This window comes from Xenopus laevis, chromosome 9_10L (assembly GCF_017654675.1).
Source record: "Xenopus laevis strain J_2021 chromosome 9_10L, Xenopus_laevis_v10.1, whole genome shotgun sequence".
Taxonomy (NCBI): Eukaryota; Metazoa; Chordata; class Amphibia; order Anura; family Pipidae; genus Xenopus; species Xenopus laevis.
The window spans coordinates 79,316,154-79,342,361 of record NC_054387.1 but is presented as its reverse complement, the minus strand read 5'-3'; the positions used below and the strand labels follow the sequence as shown (position 1 = coordinate 79,342,361).

The window sequence follows — 26,208 nt, the reverse complement described above, 5'->3', positions numbered from 1 at the left end:
TGAAACAATGTCTTTACCTGGCCGACATGCCTCCCCCAATGACCTTTACTAATACCGTTCTGAATAACACAGTCACAGCTGTATTAGTGAAGGGAGATGCAGGTCTGTGTGATCCAAAACAGAGCACAGAGGCCCTGTGGCTAGTAGCACATAGTTCTAAAAAATGGCTGATTGCTGCTTTTTGTTGCACACCGCATGGGACATTGTAAATGAGCCCTAATATGTCTTTGGACAAGCCGACCAATCAGGGATTAATTAACCTCTGATTGCGATCCTGCTCTATGGAGAATACCCAATTGCATACATTTTATGCTTCATGACAAATCTGGCAACAGCTTCAGTTGGTTTGTGTGTAATTGTTTCTTGGGTCAGCAGTGCCACATACATTTTATGCAGTTGATACGATTAACAAAATAAATTTGTGTTCCCCACACATACATAAATGTATCTGCAATCAGAACGAGATATTACTGGGCCCCATGGCAAATTCTTTTTCAGGCCCCAAAAATGTCTAGGGGTTGACCCGTTTTATCAATATTTAAATGATATAAGAATTAAAGCCTAATGGGGCCCTATACCTCCTGGGGCCCCCTGCAGCTGCAGGGTCTGTAGTTCTGCCCCTGTCTGCAATTCATTTCGCTACTAAAAATGTTGCACCGTTTAAGAAATATCAGCTCAAGTGTCTCCTGCTTCCCCTGTGTGTCTTTAGAGTGGTTTATTACTATCTCCACTTCACTCCATGCCATATACAGTAGTTTAATCCAATGCCAATATGCTGCAGCCCTCATACACCAATAGCAAACTGTACTGTTTAGAGATTTTAGAATCAGTTTAATTTAAGGAAATGATCAATTTTTATTTATTTATTTATTCATTTATTAATGTAGCAGGCCATGCATTTTTGCACACAGTTTCTAATCTACCCAATTTATATCACATTATTCTGTCAACCATTGTATAGCGTCTGAGTGTTCAACAAAGGCTGTATAGTCCCTCGTTTGTTGTGTTTATGTTAATATATTTCCTAAATGGTAGAGAGCTAAGGATACGTCTGATAAAAGATGAATGCCAGTTTCTAATTCTTAGCACTAACATATTATGCAGTGATTAACACAGAAGATGTTTTCACTACCATCAGTCTCTGTTTAGTGAAACTTATTATATTTCCCTGCCACATGCACACCCTATGGTTGGTTTCATTAAAAGCCAATTAAAGCACCAGAATACTTTTGGACTATAGGGAGCGGGGAACTCGTGCAAACATTGGTAGAAAATACAGTCACCACATAAATAGTGCCCTGGTCAGAATAAAACCCAAGGCATTAAGGCAGTAATGCTCACCAATGTGCCACCTATTTTTATATACATATAGAAAAGGTCTTTCATAAACACACGTACACATATATTAAAGAATATGTTTTTAGAATTTTTGGGTTGAAGCCCTCCTTTTGGATACAGTATTTGGAGGGAGGACCCATTAGCCTATGTCAAGGTTAGGTCAGTAAATATGCATTTATCTTAAATTGTATTCCGATTGCCTTGTAGGCTGGGCCTGCTCTCTGCTCTGCTTTACCCCAGGGGTGGCAGCTACACATTATGGGAACCACTACATTATAGTGCTTGGGATATATACTAACATAACATGCCTATTTCTTATAAAATATGTCTAAAGCCAATTTAAAGCACCTACAAAATGCTGTGTAGACTAGAAGCAATCCACGTAGATTTTACTCTCTCTCTCTTCACTCTGTTAAGAATATCCCTTTCTTTTAACCCATTCATAGAAAAGTAATGGCTTTATTTTTCTATAAAAATGTTCATATCCTCTTAGTTTAACCCAGGGATCCCCAACATTTATACCCATGATATAAATGCAACATTCAATTGTAAAAAGAGTTGGGGAGCAACACAAGTATGAAAAAGTTCCTGGGGGGGGCCAAATAAAGTATATGGTTGGCAATTCAGTTGGTCTACATGAATTCACAGCACTCAGGGGGCTCTGTATAACCATAAACCTGATTTTTATGCAACCAAAACTTGCCTCCAAACCAGGAATTCAAAAATAAGCACCTGCTTTGAGGCCGCTGGGAGCAACATCCAAGAGGCTGGTGAGGAACATGTTGCTCAAGAACCACTGGTTGAGGATCACTGGTTTAATCTATGAGGCATTCAGCAGAACTGTACTCGAAAGAGGCTCATTGGGAAAGCAATTTGGGCACAGGTGACAACATTGGGCACCAGTAAAGTATCCAGCCTCTTGTGGGAGTTCATCTTGTATATATAGATAAAAAAATATTTGTGCAAACACTAGTAATGAATGTATTTTTTTTTCTATCTTCACATCCTTAATAAACATTGTTAGCATTGGTTACTCCATTATATGACTTTGGATTACATTCAGCAGCAGTATAGGCATACTGATATCAGTACACACACTTACTCTGAAGGTCTGTACAAATGCAGCAAATGTTCTTCATATAGGATTTAACATAATACATTAGCAAAAGTCCTTTTTTTTTTTTTTTGCTTTAAATGAATATGAAAGCAAATGGCATGTTTGTGCATCCAAACAAATAGAAACAGAAGAAAGAAGACATTTTAGTTGCAAATATGAAATCGACTTGTGCATAGATATTGATTTTTTTAGAGAGTGATATTTGAACTTCACATTCCAACATCACCAAAGCACGGGTAAATCCACTTTACTAAAGCCAGGGTCTTTCCTTAATTCCCAGTAAGTGTCACTGGAAATCCACATCTCTTTCTGATGGTTATCGATAACCTTCCTGGAACAGAACAAAAAGAGCAATGTTTACTTAAAGGGGACCTGTTACCCAGACATAAAAAGCTGCATAATAAAAGTCCTTTTCATATTAAACATGAAATCCAAATTCTTTTTTTTTTATTTAAGCATTCATAGCTGTTGTAAGCTCATTTAAAAATCTCAACTGTCAATCAAATATTGCCTACCCCTCCTCTATGCCTAGGCAAGCAATCACTTTCACTTTCCATTCAGCACTTCCTAGATGTCACTGCTCTCCCCACATTCCACCATTCTCTTCACTGTTTAATTGTGTAACCAGGACATGGGGATGGACACCAGGTACCCCATTCTGGTGCACAAACAAGATTCTGAGATGATACAAGGCTTGCCTTAATAACAGTGTCCACAAAATGGCTCCTGCCTGCTTGCTATAATTATGAATTCCCAGACTGATGGAAACAAGATTCAAATATTTTTTACAGTGTAATTAAAGTTCATTTTGCTTGACTAATGTGATAAAATAGGATTTGGGAATATTTTTTTTGGGTGATGGGTCCCCTTTAAAACATTTTAGCAGCATATCCTGAACCTCCAGACTAAACTTACTACCTGCCAAGCAAAACAGTTGTTGCAGGTTATTCTCAATTACGAGTGACAAAAAATTGACTTCCTCTGTGTTTAAAATGAGCAGTACGAAAATGTTTATATAGCTACTTTATTTGGATTTGAATTGACAGATTTTAATCAGTATTTAAACCCCAGGGGCTCCACTGCTGTATTTGATCTACGGTTCCCCTTGTCACCTTGGAAAGCCCAAGAGGCTGAACATAGGTGATAAATAGCACCTAAATAGAAATTTGTGTTTTGAATAGTCAACTACAAGATGAAAAACTGGTTGCTACTTGTGCAGAGACGTGCAACTAAGCTGGTAAAGGGGATGGAATATTTAAACTGTAAGGGGCAGATTTATCAAGGGTCGAAATGAAAATTCGAATGAAAAAAAATAAATGTCTAGCTATTTTTTGTGTACTTCAATTAGGGAGTAGTCCAAATTCGATTTGAATTTGAAAAAAAATCAAAATCAAAAATTTTAATATTAAAATTTATCATGTACTGTCTCTTTAAAAATTCGGCCGACCATTCGCCATCCAAAACCTGGCAAATTGCTATTTAAGCCTATGGGGGACCTCCTAGAACCTATTTGGAGACAATTGGTGGACTTCGAATCGAAAGATCGAATACGATGTTACTTTGATTCGTACGATTCGAATTCGAATAAAAACGGACTATTTACCTGAAAAAAAATGTTGATTTTTTTTTTTTTTTTTTTTAATTTTGATAGGTCTCTTTTCATTCGAATTTCAAAGTTTTTTTTATTCAAAATTCGACCCTTGATAAATCTGCCCCTAAGTGTATATTGTTAGGGTTAGGGCTGTTTTACATGATTATTTTTTACAGCAACATAAGAGGACATTCTAGAACACTGGGAACTTTTTTTCCCAATGAAATATCAAAGAACCAGAGGCCCACCTTTAGACTAGTGGAAAGAACTTTCATTTGAAGCAGTGTAGGGGGTTCTTCACAGTGAAGATAGTGAAATTGCGGAATGCCTTGTTGGCTGATTGCAGATTTTATTAACGATTTAAGGCTACAGCTACACATGTGGCATCAAGGCCAATGCAGTGCCTAATTTGGATCACCATACCTTAAGTCTACTAAATAATATTAGTTGAAACCAATAGGATTGTTTTTCCACCAATAAGGATTAATTATATCTTAGTTGGGATCAAGTACACGGTACTGTTTTATTATTACAGAGAAAAAGGAAATCATTAAAAAAATTAAAATAATTTGATTATAAAGGAGTCTATGGGAGACGACCTTCCTGTATTTTGCAGCTTTCTGGATAATGGGTTTCCAGATAATGGATCCTATGCCTGTATATGTATACCCTTTAAGTCAGGGTTTGGTAGACAACTGAAGAACATTACCTGCATGAATGTGTAATGGCAACTGTAAAGCTTCTTGTTGTAGAAACTAGGGCCTGGGACTATTTAGCATGGTTTGGGGTAGGGCACCTGGCTTCAGAAAAAGAGCAAGTCTTAATGCTACTGTGTACAGTTCTATGCTTCCTATTTTATGGAAAGAGTTTTGGAAAGGCCCTTTCTTATTTCAGCAGGAAAACATTAAAGTAATTTCTCCAGAATTTGTTTGATTGATGGGAGTTTAGAAATCTCAACCTAACTGAACAACTGTGAGATTTATATTTGTTATATCCATTTTCTTTCTGTAGGTGGCAGTACAGTGTCAGCATTGTCCATCTGTAACATGGCTCCTCGCCTCCACATTCTCTTCTTGCTTCCCTCTTCTTATGTCCAGGGCATATTATAATCTTGTTAGAGTTGACATTTTTTGCAGCAGCAAACAGGCTTTATAAATCAGCACTTTTGGTTCCGATAAGAAACAGGCTTTTTATTGCTGGGCACTGTGGAAATACATAGGCCTTACGCGTTTCGGAAACACCTTCCCTTAATCATAGGCTTGTGTGGACTTGAAAAATATTATTTAGAAGGCGTACACCCTCTATTAATGTGTGGGGTGCTTATCCAAAGAAGACCGCCCAAATGAAACCTCCTAAAAATGAATACAAATATATAATATAAGGATCGCACACCCAATTTTAAAAGGCAAAAATATATTCCATCAAAAAGTATCATAAAATATGTAAGTGTTTAACTTTTTGATGGAATACATTTTTGCCTTTTAAAATTGGGTGCGTGATCCTTATATTATATACCTGGTTGTGGACTTGACTTCTATGGCTGCTTGCCTCTGCTTTGCTTCTGTTAATCCTGCTCTGGCTATCAGTTTCCCATTTATGATTTTATACATACTGTTTGTCCCGAGAGGCCAGATGTCATAGACAGAAATGGAACACTGGGCCTGTTTGTCTGACACTGCCCAATATCATTTAAGTTCTTGTGGTTGCTAAGCTTGCCACCTGGCCAGTTAAATACTGGCCAGGTGGCAAGCTTAGCAACCACAAGAATTTAAATGATATTGGGCCTATCCGGTAAAACACTTGCCAAAGCCAGGGACAATATTACAAATTCACCAGCAATGTAATATCCTCTTGTTCTGCCTATAACCTGCCCATTTAAGTCCTGATGCCCCTAAATTCTTACCAACTCTCTGCCATCAGCAGAGAATCCATCATCAATACGCTCACTTATGTCATTGTCTACTTATACCAGTGCGCCACCCACTGAAATCACCAACCCACCCCCTACATTTGGAGCAACCCTCACCGCAGCTAAGTTGTTCTAAAAGGTGGCTTCATGGAAGCCCAACAATAACAAGCCTTCCAAGAAGAGCAAAGGCTGTTAGAGCAGCGAATGACAGACAAACATCATAATAATAACCTTGGTAAGAAACAGTTGTTTTAATAAAAACTTCGACCACCTACTTCGCCACCTAAAACCAACCGAGCACCAATGCTTTTCTAGCAATTTCTGATCGAAGAAAAATCGTTCGATGGATGGATTAAAATCCTTCGAACCGTTCGATTTGAAGGATTTATTTGTTCGATCAAACAATTTTTCCTTTGATTGTTCGATCGAACAAATTGAGGTAAATCCTTCGACTTCGATATTCGAAGTCGAAGGATTTAATTTCGATGGTCGAATATTGAGGGTTAATTAACCCTCGATATTCGACCCATAGTAAATGTGCCCCTACCTGTGCATAAAATAAATGCTCAATAGTGCCCTGATGTTTATGGCACGCAATGCAATCTCCCCAATCATGTACATGGATATACATGGTTAATAAGTGTGCATTATGGGGACAATGCATTTGTGGGAAAAAAATGCATGTTATATTATATCTAAATTATATCCACTTATTATACCTACTCTTTTTGATGTTTTTAGCATTGTTGAATGCAATTTGGCAAGAAGTCAATGTGACTTTATTTAAAACTACATGTAAGGATGTGACAGAAACGTAAGAAAGGAGACCAAAAATATTCATCTTACACACCCACTGTATTTCCTCAGTATCCCATTGTGTAATTTCTGTTACACTTGCTGGTCTATAATCCACCAGTAATTGAAATATATACATCAGATTAAATATAGAGCTGTTAACCACCCCTTACTGTATGAAGAAAGCTATATTTGTCCATTCTCCCTCTGTGATTTGTTTATTATTCATCAGTATCAATCTTCCCCTTCCTCCAATTGTTACAGATTATGTGCCGAGATGTTTGCATTTTCTCTTTGTAGTTTGCACACACACACACACACACACACACACACACACACACACACATATAGACCTCCTGCTGCTGATGATATTGTCTATGTTGGCAGTGTGAGTGACCAAACCCATAATCATGGGACATGGACTGTGTGAGATACTGACCTATTATTGCATGCTGAAGAAATGTTAGAACTACAAAATCCATCATTCTGTTGCAATCAGGCCAGCAAAGGGTTATGGGAATTGTAGTTCCACAACAGTCAGGGCACTGTACATCCCACAGTCGTGGGGTCAGCTGTATGGTAGTTACACCACTGAAAATACTAAAAAAATATTGGATACCATTTGAAAAGCTGTTTCCATAACATACTAAGGGGCTGAAATTATAGAGATGCTCACCACAGAAACATTTACCCACTTTCTATTCATTTTTAGACTTATATTTATCAATGGGTGAAAGTTACCGTGTTCACTGTGTGGTTAATATGCTTCCAATAGTAATGAATAGAAATGATGTGCATTTTTCTGTGGGGGGAGCTCTATTCTTACATTTTGACAAACCAGCCCCTAAAAGTTTATTTAGAGGTGAACTTCTCCTTCAACAAATAATACTACTTCTGGAGAAAAAGTGGGGGTTAGTGATGAAAAACTCATCAGAAAAACTCTACTTTAATCCCACCATAACACTGCCTATAGTAAGGAATAGGCCTGAATGCCACATTCATTTATGACCTTGTAAACAGGCCAGAACCACTGGCCACTTTCTTTACAGTCAAACTCACCGGAAATATTTTGGCGTGTATTCTACATGGTCTTCTTCCATGCACTTTCTTCGACTTCTCTGGAGTTCCTCAATTCTTTGCTTTTCCATAGCTGCTGCTTCTACATTCCCTTCTTCTAATAACCTAACACACAACAAGGAAGAATACATGGGCAAATTATGTTTGGGTTTACTATAACAACTTTCCTTGGGCAAATGACTGTTTCATCAGCAAACTGGAATATAGTAAAGGATTGTGTGTGCAACATTTTAACCTGTAACTTTTGTCCATCTACAGTCTGACAATGTAATTAGTTAGTAGCTCAGGTTAAAGATCCTTGTACAAATATCAAGAAGCATAGAGAAACATCTGTAAACGAGTGTACTCATCCATAGGGTACCTAGCTTTAGCCTCCTTAAGTGCCATGTGCAATTACATTGTGGTCTACAGTAGTTAGTAGTAGAGTAGCAGAGTATTGGCACTCAAGGTAATTCTACTTGGCTTGATACCTTAACTGTGCCCATTCAAACAATTGCCCTATTGGGTTCACAAGCTGTGGCTAAATTTTCAGATTGAGATTTATATCACTTTTGCTGCACGTTGTTAAACTGCCATGATCTGTAGTTCTTTTGCTACAAGTCTGATGTGACTGTTGATGCAACTTGCTATGGGAATAACCATCACATTCAAAGGGTGGTTCACCTTTTAAAGGAGAATGAAAGCTCCAAGACAGTTTATTGCCAACAGATTAGCCACAATAGTGCAAGATAGAACGCTATATTTATTCAGCAGAATGCTTTACCATACCTCTGTTTGTTTAGGATAGAAGCTGCCATATAAGCTTGGTGTGACATCACTTCCTGCCTGAGTCTCTCCCTCCTCACTTAGATTACAGCAGGGGTGGGAGGAGGGAGGGGGAGAGGAGCAAACTGAGCATGCTCAAGCCCTGCCCTGGAGGTTTATGCTGAAAACAGGAAGTCTGATACAGAAGCCCATGTATACACAATAAAAGGAAAGAAATGCTGTGTTTCTTTTGACAGAGGACTCAGAGCAGCATTACTTTGTGGGTTTACTGGTGTATTTATATAGACCTTTCTGATAAAGCTTACTTAATTTTAGCCGTTCCTTCTCCTTTAAGAAGACATATTGGATAAATGACAATTTTGTAGGCAATAATGTATAATACATGAACCCCTTTATTAGATCTCCCAATAGATGTTCTCTGATCCCTGTCTCTGTTTCAAATGAAGGGTGGGTGTGGGTGGGTGTGTCCTAACGGTCCCTACCAGAAGCATAGAAGGAGGGGCCTATTACAGCCCTGCAGTCACACAAGCAAAGACAGGCTTCAGTTCCCTATCAGGTCAAACTAGTTGCTGATTGGTTCCTATCCTTCAATGCAGTGTATTGAGTGCTGCCAGCTCCCCTGCACAGCCTGGGAAAGAAGGCAACAGAAAGTGGAACAGAAGGACTAGTAGGGTTTTTGCAGAAGTTTTCAGTAAAGTAACAAGAAACACAACTTTTTAAAGCACATTCATTCTATATCTAAAAGAGTTTAATGCACTGGTACATTCTTGTTTTTTACATAATATGTCTCCTTTAAGTTAAAGGAAAACTAAACCCCAACAATGAATACTTAAGCAACAGATAGTTTATATCAAATTAAGTGGCATATGAAAGAATCTTACCAAACTGGAAAATATATTTAAGTAAAAACTGCCCTTTTACATCTCTTGCTTTGAACCACCATTTCGTGATGGTCTCTGTGCTGCCTCAGAGATCACCTGACCAGAAATACTGCAGCTCTAACTGTAACAGGAAGAAGTGTGGAAGTAAAACACAGAACTCTGTCTGTTAATTGGCTCATGTGACCTAACATGTATAGTTTATTTGATGTGTTTGTGTGCACAGTGAATCATAAGATCCCAGGGGACGGCCTATATTTTTTAAAATGGCAATTTTCTATTTATGATTACCCAATGGCACATAAAAAGTATATTATTGTGAAAATGGTTTATTTACATGAAGCAGGATTTTACATATGAGCTGTTTTATTCAATATCTTTTTATAAAGACCTACATTGTTTGGGGGATATAGTTTTCCTTCAACTTTTAGCATGTTATAGTATGGCTAATTCTAAGCAACTTTCAATTGGCATTCATTTTTTCTTTTTTATAGTTTTTAAGAATTATTTGCTTTATTCTTCTGATTCTTTCCAGCTTTCAAATAGGGGTCACTGACCCCATCTAAAAAAAAAACAAATGCTTTGTAAGGCAACAAATAAATGTATTGATATTGCTAATTTTTATTACTCGTCTTTCTATTCAGGCCCTTTCCTATTCATATTGCAGTCTCTTATTCAAATCAATGCATCAATGCAGATTGCTGAAATTACAAACTGGACAGCTGCTACATAAAAAGCTAAATAACAAAAAAAAAACACAGAGAATACAAAATGAAAATCAATGGCAAATCATCTCAGAATATCATTCTCTACATCATACTAAAAGTTAAATTAAAGGTGAACAACCCCTTTCAGGGTGGAGGTAGCTCCAGAGTTCTCCAGCATTTCGGCAGGATGGACGCAGACACGTAGCACATTTATATAAATGTATAGGAGCGTCTTTGGATGCAAATAGCTCTAATGAGTGGTGCATCTGCATTTGTAAATGACCCCTTATGTCACACAGTCCTGCAGAATGACTTGCAGCTGAACATTGACTGCTTTTACTTGTTTACCTTTGATCTGGCCTGAATCTTGCATCAGTCCATGGAAGGAAGTCTTTCAGCACGGGATCCAGCTCATTCAACTCTATGGCGAATCTCGAGAAACCGTAATAGAGCTCATAGTTGATGGGCATGGAACCTGAGAGATTAAAGTGTTACAATAATCATTTTCTCTAGAACACCTGTACAGAAAGTCGGGTAAACTATGCAGTAAAACTAAATATACAAAAAGAAGGGAGGCTCATATTTAAATAAACATTTAGTATGTTATTGGTTTATTTATTCTATGAAATATTTTCAAATGGCCTCCAACTGAAAATACTCTCTGGTTTGTGAGAGAGAAACAGATAGTAATCCTGCCAGGGCTCCAGACAGACATGTTGTTCCAATTTCTGGGCTAAAATAGGGGCAGGGCTTACGTGGACACGGGGTACAACCAGAGTGCTGGGGTGATGCTACCCAACACATACATAGTTTCCTATACAGTGAGACCTCAATTTTACTTACTCAGATTTTAACTTTTCCCTAACACTGTTTTTATGTAGTCCCACAAAAATATAACGCATAATAAATTTTTCTGATTTTTGCATTTCCTTGATTTAAAATTTTCCTCGATTTTTTTCATATTTTTTTGGTCCCCTAAAACATAAAAAGGGGGGGGGGGTCTACTGTAATAGTAGAAAGGAGGGAATCATGTTGTACTGAAAACAAAAACTTATATGAATGTGGTATAGTATGCCCTTGGCTGCACATTTCCATTGTCATAGAATAGCGCCATATAGGCTCAAGCTCATCCACCCAGTTTTTAAGTACAGGTATGGGATCCATTATCCAGAAACCCGTTATCCAGAAAGCTCTAAATCAAGGAAAGGCCATCTCCCATAGACTCCATTTTATCCAAATAATCCAAATTTAAAAAAAAAAATGATTTCCTTTTTCTCTGTAATAATGAAACAGTACCTTGTACTTTTTCCAAACTAAGATATAATTAATCCTTACTGAGCATAAAACCAGCTTATTGGGTGTATTTCATGTTTACATGATTACCTAATAGACTTAAGGTATGAATTATGGAAAGATCCATTATCTGGAAAACCCCAGGTCACGAGCATTCTGGATAACAGGTCCCATACGTGTACAAACAGGCAGTTGCTTACACAGGATCAGAAGATTTCCTCATTTGGTCCTATGACCAGGCCAATTTGTTTAATATCACCTGAACCATTAGCACAATATTTGCTTATGTTTGGGAACTGTACAAAACCCTGTGCTGAGCTCATATTCCAATGCTTAACATATTGTAATTCCCAGTTTGAAATATAAATGCAGATATGCAGAGAAAGATAGTTTTGTATGCGCTAAAAACTCCATCATTTCAGTGCAAGGGCAATTAGGCATGACAAGTACATGTCTGCTTTAATGTCTGTTCATTCATGAACATCAGAGAGCAGAACTCGACAGTACCGTGTATATGAATGCTCCATAGACAACACACATTCTGTCAAAGGAATATTTTCTATTCCATAGTTGAGGGTCTCTACCTGGCCTCCATATGCATTTTGCTGCAGGTGCATCCCCACAATACAGGCCTTCATGCCACTTTCCAAAGAGCCGATGAACCACTTTTCCTTCCTGATCCATCACAACACCATGGATTTCATTAGCGCTGGCGTTCCAGTAGCTTCCCTGCAGATAAACAGACAGCAATAAATCATCTGGCGGCTTGTCCATCTCATGGCAGAAGACGACTGTTCTGAGTGAATCTGTACTCATGGAAATTCATGAATACAGATAAAACTGCAGAGTGCTAAAGGTGGCCACCCATACACAGGCAGATTTAAGTTGCTGATTTGGCACCTTCAAATTCTGCATCTTATCTGCCCATGTATGGGGGCCTTCAGTGTGCCCACCTCAGTGATATCTGGGTGTAAATCGGGCAGGTGTCAATCAGACGAGTTTGATTTTTCTCAAGTCTGCATCTGCTCATTGATTTAGCCCTGGATTCAACTGCTGGCAATTATGATCTGATCGGTGGCCTGAGGGCCAAAGGAATGGTTTAGCCTGATATTTCACACCTTAAAGGGGAACTATCGCGGAAATGAAAGTTTAATCTAAGCTTCCTCATACTGAAGTAAGAAACTTTCTAAATACAAACCGTTAAATATTCTGAATTATTTCGGAAATAATCACGTTTATATTCACTATCCCTCTTTCAGCATCTGTTTCTCTTCACGCTGTCTTCATGCAGCAGTTGGGTGTCAGATGAATGATCCAATATATCTCATAGGGGGGGCTCCCTTTCCTAGCAGATGTATTAGAGCTCACTCAAATAACTGATTCCAGTACAAACAAAATCTAACAAAATAACTGCCTTTTGCACAAATTCTGCATGTAGAGAGACATGATGTCTGGTGATTTTAATAGAGTGAGCTCCAATACATCTTCTAGGCAAAAGGAGCCACCCACCCCTATAAAATATATTGAATCATTCATCTGACACCCAACTGCTGCACGAAGACAGAATGAAGAGAAGCAGATGCTGAGAGAGGGATAGTGAATATAAACTTGAATATTTCAGAAACGGTACAGAATTTTTAACTGATTGTATTTAGAAAGTTTCAGTGTGCTGAAGCTAATATTACGTTTTCATTTTCGTGATAGTTCCCCTTTAAGGTGGGCATATCTGTGAAAAATCCACTGGTTTGGTGACCTCCCCAAACCAGCGCATCTTTTAATGTATGGCCAACTTTACTTGTGCTCCCATTAGTCAAGACTGACTGCACTGCAATGTCCACGAATCCACGAACCTGCAGGAATCCACAGGTACAAATGCCCTTAATGGAATCATGCAGTTTTCCTAGGTCAGACACATGAGTTAGTGATTGGAAACCCATCTTTTCTTGTTCTCATTAGCTGCTGCACACATGTACAGGCTTAAAATTACAGCATAATATTCTCGGCACTTCTCTCTCATTCATTAAACATTGGTTCATTAAGTTCAGCTATGCATAGCGCATGAAACCTGGGAGAAATGCAGCTTAGTACCATGTGGATTAATTTCTCTGACTGCAATGGGAATAAATTAAACCACTGTGAGTTTTACTACTGCAAATAGTGATCGGCTGACTGTAAATGAAATCAATAACTGCTGTTTAAGTTTTACTACTATCTCCTAACCATGCAGTCAATGGGTTTTTTTCTTAAAGTCAGCAAATGTTCAGTATAAGCAGGGCCTTTGTGTGAAGGTTTCCAGATCATGTGAATTTGTGGGATACATGTAAATAAACCCTACTGCAGTGATTGTATTCCATTAATATGCAATTAGTCAGTGGAGCCCAGCAATGTACATTTATTAGCAGATGCTCTGTACTACTGTATATGCCCTTTGTCACAGCATTGGATTTTTGTTGTATTATGGGAACCATGAAACCTTCTGATGACTGTACATTATGATTATTATTAACGCTCAATGTTTTGGCTTTGCTTCCTTGGTTCTGACATACAAATACAGTCCGACTATGCACATTTGCAATAAAATATTTTAATGTATAGGGACACACCTCTTTTTGCAAAGACTACTCTTTTTTTTAAATTCAGGACATAGCAACATATAATAGAGGAATGAAGAATCTTTAGCATTGGCTTTAACTGACAACTAATAGCAGATATGAAGCAGTCAAAGCCTATCTGCTCAGTTGGGATTTCCAGCAAGCTTTCACACAATGTTTGGAGTTTGCAGAGGAATCAAGAGGCAGCCTAAAATGTGTTTTTATGCATTTGAAGTGATACTCCAGCTGTCGGAAAGCACGGATTGCAAATTGCTATAATAAATGATAAAGCAGCGCAACCTTACATACAAATGATGATAATGATACCTTCTATTCTAGTGAGTCACAATGACTTGCCTCGAGAAATTATACATCAATTTGTAGCAAGGAAGCAGGCAGATGTTAACTATATCATTTCAAATAGGGACATTGGTGTGAAATACATGAAACCTAAAAGCAGCATAATGGACAAGTAACCACTGGCTGCTTCACAGGTTCATTTATTTCTTACTGATTATAAACCAATATACATCAGGGGAAGTAGAGTTTTTACAATAACAGACAATACAAACAAACTTTCTTATATTCAGTACTCCTTTTGAGGAGTACAGGTATAGAATCTGTTATCTGGAAACTCGGTATCCAGAAAGTTCTGAATTACGGAAAGGCCATCTCCCATAGACTCCATTATAGTCCTTTTTCTCTGTAATAATTAAACAGTACCTCGTCCTTGATTCAAACTAAGATATAATTAATCCTTATTGGAGGCAAACCAATCCTACTGGGTTTATTTAATGTTTAAATTATTTCTTAGTAGACAAAGTATGGAGATCCAAATTACAGAAAGATCCGTTATCTGAAAGACCTCAGATCCCGAGCATTCTGGATAACAGGTCCCATACCAGTACTGGGGCTGTAACCACTCCCAGAACCTCTTACTAGCTACTTCCCCACGAAGGCACTTATTTTGTAAACAATTTTAAAGTGACCCTGAAAAAAAAGTGTGTGCCATTAAAAAAAGCATAAAACCTATCTATAGGGGTAATCACCATATTTTTACCCACAATGCAGTGCACATAATTATGGATTCATCAATATGCCCTACATTGTGTTCATATTACAGCACAGTGTTTTTCTAAATGACCATAATATGTTGTCAACCATTTCCCTTGTCATTGGGAATTTGTTTTTTCGCTGTGCTTTTTGGCCTGTGGAATTCATGTATTGGGCCCCTTTTTTTTTAGGATGGACTATTTTTGGACCTTGTGCCTGTGTGATTTGCACATTATTATACCTAGGATACAAAAGCACTGACTTTGTTCTATCAATAAAAAAGTCAGCATAATATTTGTATTTTCTGCTGTTTGTGTACCTATTTCTTTCCAGCTGCCTGTACCCAGAAATTGGACAAACATCAGTATTATTTATCCATAACACCAGGGAATACTGAATTATAGGTCTATGTGTACAAGAAAATATTCAAGCAGAAAAGTGGTGACGTTTTCACAAATTAAAGTAAAACAAATCTTTCCAATGCCAACAAGATTATCTAAACAATGTTGGTATTTTTCCAAGCAAAAAAACAAACCCTTTATTTTGATGATACAGATCCCTGTAAACCTAGTTTAATAATAATGAAACTTGATGCAGCCTTTGTTAGCTAGTAAAGGTATGGGATTCATTATCCAGAAAGCTCCAAATTATGGGAAGGCCATAAACTCCATTTTAATAAAATAATTCAAATTTTTAAACATTATTTCCTTTTTCTCTGTAATAATAAAACAGAACCTTGTACATTGATTTCCACTAGGATATAATTCATTCTTATTGGTGACAAAACAATCCTATTGGGTTTATTTAATGATTGTTTGTAGACTTCCCTTATGTGGAAAAGTCCAGGTCCAGGTTCCAAAAAGTCTGGATAATAGGTCCCATACCTGTACTTTGTACCTGTAATTTATTTGGGCTTTTAAAAGACTTATCAGTCTACACTACTGCTGCAACGGGTAATGTAAAATTCAATATTTTAGTGAACTAGTTAATATCTTCATTGATATAAGAATTTCTACAAAATATAGGGTTATCTGCCATTCAAGAGGATAGTCAAAATTATATAACTTGTCGCCATAAAACATCCTAAATAAAAGAGCTACTGTCCCCAGATTTGAATACAGACTTTGGCTGACATCTAGGCTGAGTTTATTCAGTCTGTGTCATAAGATTCTTTCCATAAACTGGATGTGGAAATTAATTGTTTCCCATAATAAAAAGTGCTTCACACCAATGGAATCCATTCATCACATGGTTCATACATAATCCAGCAGAACCAAGTATCAAGGAGAATAATCTCTTTCAAATACTGCAGATAAAAAGCAACTCATTTTATGGAATCCCTGTTAATAAATTGATGGAACTTAGTCAAACCAACTGGGGGTGTCTCTCCTAGTCATCAAAAATATGGAAATACTTTTAGAAAACTCCATGAAACATAACAATGGAGATACAATGAACTAACTAATAATGCTGCGACTCGTGAGAATAGAACAAACGATTGTATTTCAAATCGTATATAATGGTTAAATAATACAAGAGATGCCACAGTAGAAAGTTTACAGTAAAAGAAAGGAAAAAATACATCTACTGTACACAGAACATCAAATCATAATATAAGTGTATATATACCGGTATTATAAATCTCTACATACAATATTAATGAACAGGTGTGAGGTTTCAAGCTCATGTTCTTTAATATGCTGTGCAGATAAAAGGTTTTCTATATAAAATCACATCATGTTAAAGAGAGGAGTTATTACACTAACCCAATATGGCTCGGTATCATTACTGATAAAGACGTAAAGGTTGTCTTTGTCAGCCGGCTTGTATCTGAAAATCAATAACACTTCAGCTGATCTTGCAGGATTTCTTACCTTGATAAATGTCATTTTACACGTTGAAACACAGTTCTTTGAGTTCCGGATGGTGATTTCACCGTAATGCTCTATCCATCTCCTCCCACTGAGGATGTTGTGTATGCATGTGGTGACTTTGTTCCAGACGTAACAATCTCCGTACCTGAAAAAAGCATCTGTCAGTTCTAAAAGTGCTGCTAGGATCCAAAAGTAACATCTCTGAACATTGTATACCTTCATAAGATTTTATTTTATTTCCATGCACAAAAAGTGCAACTCAATTCAATCTAGAGTGGTCTAGTGGTCCAGCATAAACCTTTCCGATTGGTGATCTGGGCTTATAGAAATGTCCCTGCTTTAGTGATACCAGTAAACCATACTAGACTGGATCTGTAGTACTTGTTCATTATTTTCTTACAATGGACTACTGCCTTCCATAAGCAGAAGGTTCCAGGGTTGTGCAACCAACCATACTGGCACACAGACTTGAACTGTACCTCTGTACTTTTTGTCTTTATGAACAGTTTTTCCACAATGAGATATAGAACCATGAAACTTATTTGTTAAACATGTATTCTGACTTGGTAAATTTTTATTTTTTTATTATACACCAATGCAAATACCAAAACAGAGCAATTCAGCCGAGGCTGCCTGAATTATATGTATATATATTAGACAGTGTAAGACTGGGCCTCCTAGGACCCATCAGAGAACCTGAACTCAAGGGCCCTCTCACAATAATTAGGTGCAGACAACCCTAAACGCAATAGGCGTTACATAGACAGAAAGGGATAATGGTAATTCACCTTGGAAGGGATCCACATAATACTCTGGCAGGCCAGATCAACTTTGATAACAGATGTAATGTATTAAAAAATACAACTAAAATACGAATACATTTAAATATAAACCTGTCCATGTCAGCCAACCCACCAACATCCACCACTCTTGCAGGCCCATTTCAGAGGTCATTTGTGAAGCTTAAAGGAACAGTAACAGCAAAAAGTGCAGGGTAACAGGGCATTATAGTTTCATTAATTTAAATAACTTGAATTTTTTGGTGTTACCGTTCCTTTTTTATGCCTTAGGCTTTGTGCAAATTGGCACAGAGACCTGCGGCTTTCCCCACAAATATTCCCCTTAGTGTTTACTTATATAAGCACTTGCGTCCCAGGGAATGCTGTTCTCTGCACAGAGTCAAAAATCTGGCAGTTGGAGCAGAAAGCAATATAAGGAGACACAGTAGACTTTCCCTACAAATACAACAACAACTGTGTAAGCCAGAGTAGTATTAGTAAGGGATGGGAAGGGGGAGGCCTGTATGTGTAACCCCTCTGCTTACTACTTTGCCTCCGACGTTGTTCTCTTTGCCAGACTTTTGATCTGGTGCTCGGTATAGAGAGCAGCATTGCCCAAGGAGCAAGTGCTTGATAGGTGAGCACTAAAGGGAATCAAAAATGATCCCTAGCATCTTTATTACATAATTGCTCTTCCTCCATTACACATGTCTTTATTCATGTCTAATTTTTTCTACAGCAATTATGCAAAGGGGAAATAAAAAGAAGGAATAGTGACAATTTAAATGTCATTATGAAACTACTTTTAACATTCAAAAAAGTAAAACAAAAATAAAGAAGTCTTACTTTGGTAATTTAACATTCACTGTTCCAAAAGGCAATATTTCCATTGATTTCCCCCAAAATTTATTTTTCCATCTGATATCTGCAAGTCAAAAGGGTGTTTATTGAGAAACAGCTTTCTATTCCACTACAAGAAAATTCAAGCAAATACCACAAGAAAACCCTAACAGAGAGAAACTATGAAATATATGAAATATGGTGAAAGTCGTGCACCTAGCCGTTCTCTGACCAGCCACGTCTCCAAGACCCCCAAAAGGAGACAAAAAAACTCAGCAAGTAAAAGCTGGAAAGGTTCTATAGAAGTCGTTGGAAATAATCTCAAGCAACTGTTTTATTTTAAAACATTTGAGTTTTTCAGCCTCAGTGAAAATGACTGGAACAATGTAATGTAATTTTCGATGGTGTACAACTTATTTCCTGCAAAAAATGTGAACTTGACTATTGTATTCCAGTACAGTAGTAGTGCTAAATTGTAAAGAGACAACAGAAAGGATGCCCCTGACACATCGGGTTTATAATCTATTCTAAGAGATGCATTCTAATACTATGCATTATCAGAAATAATACACCAAAATACTCATTACACAATATTTCATTGTTTTTTAAACATACCTTGCCAGAAGACAAAATTCTTCGATTCACAATGACAGGCTGAAATTGGGGGGTGATGACTAACCTGAAATATAATAATAATATTATTATTCAAAACCAGAGAAGATTAAAAGTTAAAACTAAATGAATTGCTGCCATACTGCCCCACAGTGAACAAAGGTTTTTATAGTAAAGCTTGAATGCATTTGTCTTGGGCACCCAGCCAGAAAGGCACCACCTTCACTTTAAAATGTAATTGTGAATGAACTATTAACATTGTTTAATACTTAATAATGTTATTCTTCAAAGAAAAGATGTCCAATCTATGGAGGCAATTCTCAAATCCCAATGGCAGACATAGACTGTGAGGGGTGGTAGTTTAGTTTAAAAGTTTTTTCCTAATGTTTGGCCCCTTCCATGCTTATCTGGCCAGGATGCAAATCCCATAAAAAAACACAGAAATATATATGGCACTAAGATGTATCATACCAAGGTTCCAATCTATAACTTACCTGCTCTGAAAAAAACCGAAATCCTTTGTCTTCTCTTATACATTCATAGGTCTCTCCGAGCACAGGGTTAAACGGTTTGCTTCCTGCTCGATAGTAAGTGGAAGCGTATCCTGAGACCGCAAATGCAGCAACTAGGGCCTACAAGAAAGTGTAAGTTGGATATATGTTATCTTAATAATGCAAACATATTTGCACACCTCTAAAAACAACAAAGGCCACATAGCTTGCTTAATATCATTAAACATTTTTACACGCCTAGCACTATATTGCTATGTTAAGATTTAAATAATAACTTATTAACAAGGGCTGCATTTAAGCCCAGAAGATGAATTTTGGGCAGTATACCAGTATTAACAGGCTGCACTAGAAAAATGTAGTTTACCGTTGACACTTAATGGGCCACAACACATTTCCTGTGATTGTATTTATTACTGGGAATAGTTTTCTGTAATATATTTATTATTTCTCTTTGCACAGAGAGATGTACACTAAATTGAAGAAGGGGTGGTGGTTAGTACAAAATTCTAAATAATTTTGTCCAATTCCTTTATGGTTGCTCTATGGTTGTTTTTTGGATTAGCAAAATCCAAAAAACAAAAAAAAGGAACAGGAACTGCTGGAGTTCCTGTTCCTTTTTGTGTTTTTTTGGATAGAGAGTTGTACACTATATGGAAAGTTCCTTTTACAACCCTGTGTGTTTAGCCACACCCTTACTGACGTCACATTACTGCCTCTTATGGCTTCTTTGATTATATCACAATGAAGGAATCTTTGGGTAGTGATAAGGAAGACTGTGACAAGGGAAAATTAAAAAATAGAGGAGGGTCTGATTGTTTGGATCATAAATGCCCAGGGAAACAATATGGTTGCTGAAAATATAACAATACTAAGGCGCACCACTTATCTCTAGCACACTGCTAAAAGTGTATTGTATTGTGCTATAGGGTGGACCTGGGAGAGGAACATACTACAAATATAAAATCTAAAGAATCACTAGCAGCTCAGAAGGAGCACGGGCTACTTAAATTGACTTGTGACTTTGACCAACAATTTGAGGCAAACTGGAGCTAACAGTAGAAGATTAAATGCAACTATGCAATTCCAAGTTTGCGAGTTAAAAGAAAAAGTAGATGATTTTGAGAAGTAGAGAAGAGAATTAGGATGGATGGCTTCTGCTTCACTGGTATTAAAGACAGCATCAAACAACATGAGCTATCTAGATACTTAAAAGTAGATTGGTATTAATTACTGGAACATCCAGTGTTTTCCTCCACATGTATAAAAGAGCAAATGGAATTTTCCAGATGGACAATAAAATGCAAGCAGGCCATGACCAGTTATAGTCTAATACCTAACTCATAAAGACAAAAATCATAGTCATCCTCTCCACCATAGGGGATAGTCCAACAGATTGGGAACCATTGGGGTTAGTTAGTGTGGGGAAGAAGAAAACTGAGACAAAAGCCTTTTCATAATAAAATAAATGTCTGTGAAAGCTTTCTTATAACAGTTAAAACTTCTTATCTATGATTTTAAATGAATACTACAGTGTGTAGCATGTGAACAGCTTAAGTTAGAGAATCTCTCTCAGTTAGGCATTCAAGGGAATGTGTGTAACATAAGACGCATATATATATATATATTCTGCTACCACTGCATTTATTTGCATAGTGAAATGGTGTTTTGGCTTTCTAGCCACATAATCCTATGATTCCTCCATTTGGTTGCTGTTTAAGTCCTTCTGCTCAATAGCCATGTCTTGCACTGATGGGCTCTAACAAGACTGAAGCAGGCTGTCTGCATATTGAGATTTATGGCTCTAAATCTTTATGATGTATCTGTACCAGTGTTTCTGTAGGCATATATGGCAACTGTGATAATAAGGCTTTTATTAGTAAGATAAGAAGGCTTTTACTGCATTCCAAGCATGTTGAACAGCTACAAGGTAGCACAGGCAGGGTTGGACTGGGCTGGCAGGACACCAGTGGGCCTAGACCTGCTCCCCTGATCGGCTGCCCCAAACAACAAATCTTGTGCCCAGATTGGGTTTAATTGATGTGTAAACGGTGTTGTTCACACACACGTGTGGCAGGGGCTTAGACGTCGGGAGGGGGCCCCCGGTGACTGCCTGTAGGGCCCTTTGTGTTGCAGCCCCCAATGCTCCAGTCCAACCCCGGCACAGCATATCAGTGCCCCGATGTTGGTCAAGTGCTCTTGTTTGAAAGGCCAGGGCTCATTTTGACCAAGGACATAGAGTGAATAAAGCAACAGAGTAGTTACCGAACTTCTTAAACTACAGAAGATTATTACCTTCCATTGAGACGAGTCTGTATCCTTAGGCAAATGATATTTGTATTTACAAAGAGTAGAAACCCATAACGGGAAATATAGTTCAGATTTCTTTGTTGATTCTCCTAATGTCACTCACAAGCATGTAATAGATCAAATAACTGCAGTTCTTATATGGTGGGATTGCTCTATTTCCTCTATTTCCTGCTCGCTGGGACAACAGCTCAAATGATGGAAGAAATCTGGTTACTGATTTACTCTAGTTTAACCACAGATCACTTCTCCTTATAACATCCTGGAATGAAGATGGAATAAACTGCTTCCAGAAACACAAAAAGTTCATATCCTGAATAAAATGAAACACAATACAGGTATGGGACCTGTTATCCAGAATGCTCGGGACTTTCCGTAATGTGGAACTCCATATCCTCGACTAAAAATCTTTTATACATCAAATTACCCAATAGTACTGTTTTGCCTTCAATAAGGATGAAAAGGGGATGTTCACTTTTAAATTAACTTTTAGTATGAAGTAGAGAGTTATATTCTGAGACAGTTTGCAATCGGTTTTTCATTTTTTGTTGTTTTTGAGTTATTTAAATTTTCATTCAGCAGCTCTCCAGTTGGCAATTTCAGCAATCCGGTTGCTATGGTCCACGTTACCCTAGCAACCATGCATTGATTTGAATAAGAGTCTGGAATATGAATAGGAGAGGTCTGAATAGAAAGACAAATAATTAAAAGTAGCAATAAAAATACATTTGTAGCCTACCAGAGCATTTGTTTTTAGAAGGGGTCAGTGACCTCCATTTGAAAGTTGGAAAAACTCAGAAAAAGAAGGCAAATCATTCAAAAACTATAAAGAAATAAATAATGAAGTCCAATTGAAAAGTTGCTTAGAATTGGCTATTCTATAACATACTAAACGTTAACTTAACGGTGAACTCCTTTAATGATATTTTAGCTGGGATCAAGTCTAAGTACTGTTTTATTATTACTAGAAAAAGGAAATTGTTTTTTTTTTTTAAACTTGACTATTTAATTATAATGGAGTCTATATGAAAGATGACCTTCCCGGAATTGGGAGCTCTCTGAATAACAGGTTTCCGAATAGCAGTTCCTATACCTGTATAGCCTTTTTCCAATGGGAAACAGAAACATCCATAGATACAGCTGAATACTAAACTAGAAAATGGCATTGAAGGAGTGGTTCACCTTTAAGGTAACTTTCAATTGGTTTTCATTATTTATTTTTTACAGTTTTAAAGTTATTTGTCATTTTCTTGATTCTTTGCAGCTTTCAAATGGGCGTCACTGTCCCCCCCCCCCTTCTAAAAAACAAATGCTATGTAAGGCTACAAATGTATTGCTACTTTCTATTACTGATCCTTCTATTCAGACTCTCTCCTATTCATATTTAAGACTCTTATTCAAATCAATGCATGGCTGCTAGGGTAATTTGGGCCCTAGTTACCAAAGAGCTGCTGAATAAAAAGCTAAATAACTCAAAAGCCTTCAATAATAAAAAATTAAAACAAATTGTAAATTATCTCAGACTATCACTCTCTACATCATACTAAAAGTTATCTCAGAGGTGAACAACCCCTTTAAACCAGATACCATTCTCTTAGACAAACCATTCCTAATAAGCAGCACTCTTTTCAAGAAGACCCAGACAGTAGATACTGGCAAATATGATATTAAGTTGGGCAGTTATTTCCATACTTAAAAATATACACATCTGTCAATTCTTTTACATTGCTGTATCTATTAATAGAACAAAATGTAGACAATTTTAGCACAGAAGTCCGACAACAGAAATAACCCCAGACTAGAAAGCACATTTAAGACTCTCACTCTATCTAGTATTAGTTACCTTTCTCCTATAACTCACTGATAGTCTGCTATATATTGCTGAATCCAACCTCAAGAGACTACTCTTTCTATTCACATGTACAGAAGACGTACTACCATATTGATTACATTTTAATGGTGGGAGGTTTGGCACACTGTAAACTGTCATCTAAGTTACATAGCATAATTATATTTGACTATAGTTCAATTAGATTAAAATGGGAAATAAATCATTTATTCAATACCTGTAATTGTAAATTCCCCTCCAACCTCAACACTAATGATTTATTCATTATATGCTTAAAAAGTTCTAGGGAAAATGATGTAGCCTGTAGCCTAAAGCACTATGATAACCCAAGGCATTCTAGGTTGTATCAAAAGCAGTAATTAGAGGCAAATCATGTCCTACAACCAAAAGAAAAAAAATAAACATTCCTATTTAGGGCAGAGACACACGCGAAGATTTAGGGGGAGATTTAGTCGCCCGGCGACACAGGCTGCTATTTCGGGAGATTAGTCTCTTATTCGGGGCGAAAAGCCCTCCCACCGGCTAGAATCTAAATCGCTGGCGGGATGGCACTTGGATTGCTTCATTTTTCAGAAGTCGCTCGAGGGTTTCCGGGTGACTTCGGAAAACGAAGCACTCCGAGTGCCATCGATTTACATTCTAACCATTGAGAAGGCTTTTCGGAGAGATTAGCCGTCTGAAGAAGAGGCATTTGTCGCCGGCAGACTAATCTCCCGAAATAGCAGCGTGTGTCTCTGCTCTTAAAGGCATATCAACCCGTGTATGAGCAAGTCTAATCAGTTTCAATGGGTTCCTGCATTAATGAGCATACAGAACAGCAATACAAAGAGGCACAGGAGGCATGTGACAGCCTTGTTACAGCCTGTTAGACTAGAAGAAAGGCAAACTTTGCTGACAGATGAATTGATGGCCAGGTTGACCAATCCGTGAAAAGATAATCAAATATAGGCAAAGGATTTTTTACAAATAATTTTAGTGACCCTTATTGAACTAAAAACAGACAAAAATATTGCTTAATAGAGCAAGAGTGCTACACCTCTCTGCAGAGCACAAGGAATAATTTAGAGATCATTCATGAAATGGGACAGGGGTAGAGGCCAGTGGCTGATTACACAATGTCCCATGCAGTGGGTAATGTACAAAAAATGTCCATTTGCATTTTGTACTTTGGGGCATTGTAAATGAGCCCTTTTAACTCATAATTATCACAATTTCAGTACCATCCCTAACATAAAAAATAAGACCAGACAGATGTTAAAGCAAGTATTAAAACATACAATATACATAGGCCACACAAATCCTTATACAATTCCTTATACAAAACTGACAGCGCATGAATCTACCTTGTATGACCCCTGTGTTAAAGTCTGGCTGCTGTGACTGCTTACCTTGTGTAAGCTTTAAAAGGTATCAGTACTGAGATGAAAGCTGGGTCGCTGTGCTCCCATGAGGGTGGCCCTGACTTGCGTTTTGAGTCAGGGGAGATGCACATGCACCCATGCTTAATCAAGCTTCACTTCCTTTGCTCTTACCATTAGGTGGGCGGGAGGTCTTTTCTTTTTCTGGCTGCCAACCAGAGTCTTGCAAAAGGCAACCAATGGCCTTGCACCGCCCACTCCAGCACCTTTTTTGTGTCTGGTTTGAGCACCCTGGATGGGGTCACGGTCTTTTGGCTGGACTCTCAGGCCATGACATGCCCTGGGGGAACCCAGGGTAGACGGGACTCCCCCTAGCTTCTGCGAAGGGGAGTCCAAACATCCCCAAACCCCTTCGGGGGGGCGGGGTGGTGGGCCCTCCCTAGCTTCGGCGAAGGGGGACCCACCCATTCGAGCTGTTCGCCGGCGGTAGCTGGGAACAGCTTGGGCAACGGAGCCCATGCCTTCGGGTAGGACTCGGAAGGATGATTCAATATCATCAGTACTGAGATTAACTGGCCCCTGCATTGTTCACATCTCAGATTCAGACAGTAAGCTCCCAAGGTATTTCAATAAGTGCAGGGGGTTGCAGGGCTATCCACAGGGAGGAGGAGGCATATGATTCGCACAGAGCTAAGGTCAATTGACACAGCATCGCTCAATTCGGAATGGAAGGCATTCCCTTTATAGTACCTTTATGTGGTTTTTGATGCAACGCACCCCAGAGAAGAGTGTAATTTGCCCACTGTGGATGTAAAAGATATCGCAGAAATGTTTTTTTTCCCTATAAAAGGCCTTAAAGTAGCAAGCTAAAGCTGCAACGGCCTAATGTGTAACGGTGGTCTAATTTTTCTTACATTAGACATATAATATGGCTGCAAAGAAAAGTAAAATAAAATAACAGTCTTG

General features: G+C 37.9%; 1 protein-coding gene across 2 annotated transcripts in view; it reads right to left on the bottom strand.

The window, feature by feature from the left end:
• Nucleotides 1–850: 850 nt before the first annotated feature.
• osbpl6.L (oxysterol binding protein like 6 L homeolog) overlaps nt 851–26,208 on the bottom strand; it is a 122,741-nt gene continuing 97,383 nt past the window's right edge. For both annotated transcript variants that reach the window (XM_018235945.2, XM_018235946.2), the window contains 8 exons: nt 19,714–19,851; nt 19,223–19,286; nt 18,614–18,692; nt 16,989–17,133; nt 12,055–12,199; nt 10,526–10,652; nt 7,810–7,932; nt 851–2,786 (listed from right to left, as the gene is read on the bottom strand). In XM_018235945.2, the coding sequence (XP_018091434.1) occupies nt 2,678–2,786; nt 7,810–7,932; nt 10,526–10,652; nt 12,055–12,199; nt 16,989–17,133; nt 18,614–18,692; nt 19,223–19,286; nt 19,714–19,851 (930 nt within the window). In that variant the 3' untranslated portion in view covers nt 851–2,677. The remainder of the gene's footprint in view (nt 2,787–7,809; nt 7,933–10,525; nt 10,653–12,054; nt 12,200–16,988; nt 17,134–18,613; nt 18,693–19,222; nt 19,287–19,713; nt 19,852–26,208) is intronic.